The following is a 5467-nucleotide window of genomic DNA, read 5'->3' as shown; positions in this document are numbered from 1 at the left end:
ATAGACAACCTAAGAGTTGCTGCTGAGGGCTTGAGTGCTGTCAGTGGTGATGTTCACAAGACCCCAGGCAGCCTTGTGGATCAGCATGGCCTAGGCAACAGGAAGGCAGAGCCCCCCAAATTCCATGACTCCCTCCCCTTACCAGTTCTCTTATGGCAACTCCAGACGATTACCTAGCATGCTGGGTCCCCCTCCTTCACTCCTGTCCGAGTCTCAGCCCCACACAGCACCTTTGGCTCTGAGCTCTGGCATCTTCAACTTCTTTTTGTGGTTGAGAACCCTCTAGTTGTTCCCAACAGTAAGTTAGGAATTCCAGTTTTTGTCATCCCTCAGTGCTGATTAAACGTGATTTTGCTTGTCTTTAATCCCCTGTATGTTGAGTGTCTTCTCCTCACCCCTAGCTCTGCCCTCATCTGCCACACATCACCATGGCAAAACCTCTTCGCTATTTATCTGATCTGAGGGCAGAACTTACCCTCACTGAAATCAACCAGGAGCTTCAGTTGCATCTGGTAAATAACAAGCAGGACTTTCAAGACCTCAAAGAGAAATTCCTCATATCCCAAGCAACTGCTTACTCCCTGGCCAACCAGCTGCAGAAATACAGTAAGTCCTCAGAGTTGTGAGGACAGTAATGAATGATCACTGTCTTCCCTCTAAGAAACTATGTCTCCAGGCTTTGTCTCCTGTTCCCTTTGTCATTTTGAATTCCATTCTGACCACATTTCAGGAAAGGTAGAAGTGGCTCTTTTGCCCTCAGTTCCCTGAGGATGGGAGAACTGAAGCACAAGGAGTGGAGGCACTTTTCCAAGTTTGCAGTGATGTCTAGGGTGAGAATGAAGTGAAAATTCCAGACAGTGATTCCTGGTGCAGGCACAGGAGTGCCTGTGTGTCTCAGAAGCAAACTAACCTGTGTTGACTGGAATCTTTTCTGTTCCGTATCTGATCCTGCGTGCCTCTTGGCTAAACCTCTGCAACTAATGATCTCCATCAGTTCAAGGTTCCCTGATGCTCCACTGGCAACGCCCTGGGCTAGGTACACTGGGGTAAGGTGTGGTTAGACATTGTGAGAAGGGGGGGATATGATTTAAAGGAGATTAAGGATGAGTCGGCTCCTCATTGAAACCATGGTCTGTGTGATGCCATCAAGACAGAGACTCCCTGGTGAGAAGGAAGCCATGCTTTCTGAGTGTACAAGTTCTCCTTCTGAGTCCAAGAAAGCCATGTGACCCTCTGGCAAGAATGAAGGTGTTTCTGGTGAAATCAGACAATCTGCACTTTCCCCTCTCTCCCCACTTGAGCTGGTGAAACTTTGGTGATGCAGGTTGACCAGGAGTCCGGGGGACCCTGAGTGTGTGCTATAAGTTGTGTGACCAACATGAGGATGATGGTAAGTGGGGGGAGATCACCAGCCACAGTAAAAACCCAGGCAGAGTGTGAGGAGACCCTCTGCACCCACAGTCAGCCTGGCAATGGGAATCATTTTTGCCTGTTCAGTAAGAGGGGCCTGGAGTAAGGAAAGAAGTCATGTCCAGGGTACATGCACAACAAGGGGATGAGAGGAATCTTGACAACTTGTGTCTGTGTCACTTTATTACAATCATTTTCAATGAAGCAATGAGGGAGTTAATGAAAAATGATTGACACGGAGACAAGAAAGAAGGAAAGCCTACTATTTAAGAAAGTGAAATGATGAGCTTTGGGCAAAGGACAAACTCAGTATTATTTATACCGCTCCTTACGATAGTCACAAAATTCTAAGAAAGAAATTGTGAGGCTGGTGAAGAAGAGATGTCTCACCAGGACCCTGGAGTGGAGGTCACCACAGCACAGTGTGAAAGACATGGACTCTGGGCCAGGTTTCCTGGGCTCACATCCCTGTTGGGAACCTTTCTGTGTCTCTGGTTCCTCCTCTGTGTGTGTGGTGTTGTAATAGTAACTAGGGTTTTCGTTGTAGTGCATACTGAGTAAATCTGACAAAGCCCTGACAATAGTGCCTACTCAGTGTAAATACACGTAGTTCATAGTTCTACTGTTCCTAATAACACAGACTTTCTCAGTGTTTGGGCATATCTCTTTCACGTCCTTATGATTTCATGTATTCTATTTCACACAAGTATGTCCAGGTGAGTTTTACACCTTGAGACACGTGTTCATTATTGAAATCCCAGCAGAAGGGAACCATCAGTCCTATAGTCCTAGGAGCCTTCCCAACCACACAGGGATCGCCAGCCCAGGCCCCTGCTCAGTGTCTCACCTCAGAGGCTGCAGGTCTTGGTTCAGTGGCCCAGGATTCAGGGTCATTCTCAGGGGATGTGAATTCTGACTTTGTCAAATGGCAGTTCATCTTGTCTAGTTACTTTCTGTGTCTTGGAGCTTCTCTTTCTTCAGCTCTAAAATGGGGAGTCACCTCGGTTCAGATGCTAAGGAATCAGATGTGGCAATCTCTCCATAGAGACTGGAAAAAGAGTTACCTCCACCACTAAGGTGGTCTGTCCTCCTCCCTTGAAGACAGTGACCACAGCAGCAAGGCCAGCTTTCCCTGAGGCTGTGTCTCTCTTTCCTCAGAGTGTGGAGCATATAACGACATTGTTGAATCCGTGCTGGGGGAGAAGCTGCCATTTGAGGTGCCGAGGCCGGCAGAGAAGCCAACACTTGATGAAAGGCTGAGGTAAGGAGGGCAGGAATGTTCATGGCAGGCACAGGGCACAGTCTTATCAAATAGGTGGAGAATACCAGTTGGTGAATTATGGACTCCAGTTGTTATTCAGGAAGGAATTTACTTTGCTTTTCAATCAACTATTGCCTTGAATCTCATCATGAAATTCACTACATTCAAGTGAACCAGTGGCACTTGGCTCATTCACAATGTTGTGCCATCGGTACCCTATTTGCCTTTAAACCACACCCCCCTCCTGCCTGACTCCATCCTGGAATGCTTTCTTCACCCTGTCATACTTCTGTTCTTTCCAATTCACCCCAGATATACTTGTCCACACTCCATATCTGGCTGTGTGTCATTCACTGGACAGTACTTTGTGTTGCCACATTAAAAATACAGAAACTACTTTGTGTATTTTTTAATGCAAATGGGCATGGCCGAGTGAGGAACTGGAGAGACATCGTCATGATGCAGATTTAGGAAGACATTGATGCATGCATGTGCACTCAGTAGTGACTCTTTATGACCCATGGACTGTAGCCCACCAGGCTCCTCTGTCCATGAAGTTTCCAGGCAAGAATATTGGAGTGGATTGCCATTTCCTTCTTCAGGGAATGTTCCTGACTTAGGGATCAAACCTGCACCTCTTGTGTTTCCTGAATTGTCAGTCAGGTTCTTTAGCAGCTGAGCCACCAGGGAAGACAGTAGGATATCTTTACAGAAAGACAAGATGAATGGAATGTCACGGAATCTTACAGGAGTACTTTCTGATAGAGAAGAAACCTTTGTTTACCTTCTTTCTCTTTTTTTTTTTTTCCTTCTTTCTCTTTGACATAGGCCAGTCATCAGATATGGAGTAGGAAATGGCAACCCACTCCAGTATTCTTGCCAGGATAATGCAATGGGCAGAGGAGACTGGTACACTATAGGGGTTGCAAGAGTCGGACACGACTGAGTGCCTGAGCCAGTCATCAGATATGTGCCAGAATTCGGTTTAAAGGTCTCCTTGGGGATGTTCTCACAGAAATCCCTAAGTGTCTTTCATCTAACTTTTTGCCTTTTACAACTGTGTTTTCTGTTCCACCTAGGACTTGTGAGATCCTAATTCGAAGTCAGGCACGAGAGCTGACCCAGTTACGGCAGACACTACAGGATGGGAAAGATGACTCTGTCCTGCTCAGGCAGCACCTCAAGGACCTCCTCACCCACAATGACCTGGACAAGCACCAGGGGCAGGGCTTCCGAGAGAGCCTGTCTGAGGGATACCGCCTGGCAGAGCGCCTTGCCTGCAAGCTCAGCCCAGGTGAGGGGGCCACAGACCCTGAGAGCACTGATCCTTTCCTAGGTCCCCAGTTGATGAGATGAACAGCTCCAGTACGAATGTTGATCAGCTTTCCTGGTTCGTGTCCTCTTTGGGGCTTTGTAGGAGCAGGATTGTCTAAGTAAGAGGACAATGGAGAAATGCACAGGGTGGAGGTCATTATATCCCACTTGTCGGCTTCCTCCCTGATGGACCATGGCCACTGAGGCAGGAGGAAACATCCAGCCAGCATTAAAGCACAAAAAGATGGAGGTGACAGGAGACAGCTTGTTAGAGTGAATAGAGCCCTAGAGGAAGCTTGGAAGTTCCCAGGTTCCAGGCTGAGTGCTGTGTTTATCAATATGTGAGAACGATTGCTTTTCCTTATGTTAGTAACTCTTCTCATCTGTAAACTGGGTGAAATAATCTATTGCTAGTAGCTATAGTGATGAAATTTGGGAATATTTACAAATACACTGCAGAAAAAAGAAAGCCCTTCACTTTGTGGTGTTGGATAAGGTACGTGATGGAGTTGGTCTTGGTGTTGGGCAGATGGAGCACTTTCCATAGAGAGGCTTTCCCAGATAATACACAAAAGCCACCTTGAAGAGCCAGGATGTTCCCAGATGGAGGGCTGTGGGACATGGTTGTTCTCCTTAGAGAAAGGAGGGCATCTTGTGAGACCTGAGAAGGTCTATAGACGCTGTGTCTTTGGCAGAATTTGTGTCAGGATGGATGATACATTTGTAGAAGTGGAGATGGAAGGTGGACAATGTGAGGTGATATCAGGAAGAAAAGACCATTTAAATGATTGCCCAATTTCAAGCAGAAGGTGTCCTGAGGATGATCTACCAGTTTAGAAACACACTGCCTGTTGGATCAGAAGTCCATGCTTGGGCAGTTGTTTAAAGACAATGCATTAAAACTTCCATACAGTACTAATTCGTACATAGATATTTATGACTCTGTGACCATATGAGTCCCTGTGTTTGTGATGGGGGAAGTGACTAGAAGCTGACTGGAGATTTCTGATTTTGTTTGCAGAAATTTGTGAAGACGAAGAGGCTGAACAAGCACAAGAAACACTAACCCCCAGGTAACAATTAACTATCAGTCCAGTTCAGCCACTCAGTCATGTCCGACTCTTTGTGATCTCATGGACTGAGCACACCAGGCCTCTCTGTCCATCACCAACTCCTCGAGTTTACTCAAATTCATGTCCATTGAGTTGGTGATACCATCCAACCCTCTCACCCTCTGTCATCCCCTTCTCTTTCTGCCTTCAATCTTTCCCAGCATCAAGGTCTATTCAAATGAGTCAGATCTTTGCATCATGTGGCCAAAATATTGGCGTTTCAGCTTCAAAATCAGTCCTTCCAATGAATATTCAGGACTGATTTCCTTTGGGATGGACTGGTTGGATCTCCTTGCCGGCCAAGGGACTCTCAAGCGTCTTCTCCACCACCACCGTTCAACAGCATCAATTCTTCGGCACTCAGCTCTCT

General features: G+C 46.7%; 1 protein-coding gene across 1 annotated transcript; it reads left to right on the top strand.

Annotated features, from left to right (window-relative positions):
* The first annotated feature begins 428 nt into the window (after positions 1 to 428).
* On the top strand, positions 429 to 5209 carry LOC145505245 (putative NBPF family member NBPF5). Its single transcript, XM_081487001.1, has 4 exons — positions 429 to 606; positions 2569 to 2671; positions 3751 to 3965; positions 5007 to 5209. The coding sequence occupies exons 1-4, from the start codon at positions 429 to 431 to the stop codon at positions 5060 to 5062; spliced, it is 552 nt and encodes a 183-aa protein (XP_081343127.1). The 3' UTR covers positions 5063 to 5209.
* The last annotated feature ends 258 nt before the right edge of the window (positions 5210 to 5467 follow it).

The sequence above is a fragment of the Giraffa tippelskirchi genome, chromosome 5 (genome assembly GCF_054371585.1).
Source record: "Giraffa tippelskirchi isolate mGirTip1 chromosome 5, T2T-mGirTip1v1.2.pri, whole genome shotgun sequence".
NCBI classification, from domain to species: Eukaryota; Metazoa; Chordata; class Mammalia; order Artiodactyla; family Giraffidae; genus Giraffa; species Giraffa tippelskirchi.
Note: the sequence above shows the minus strand (reverse complement) of the source record. Positions and strands in the feature narration are given on the sequence as shown.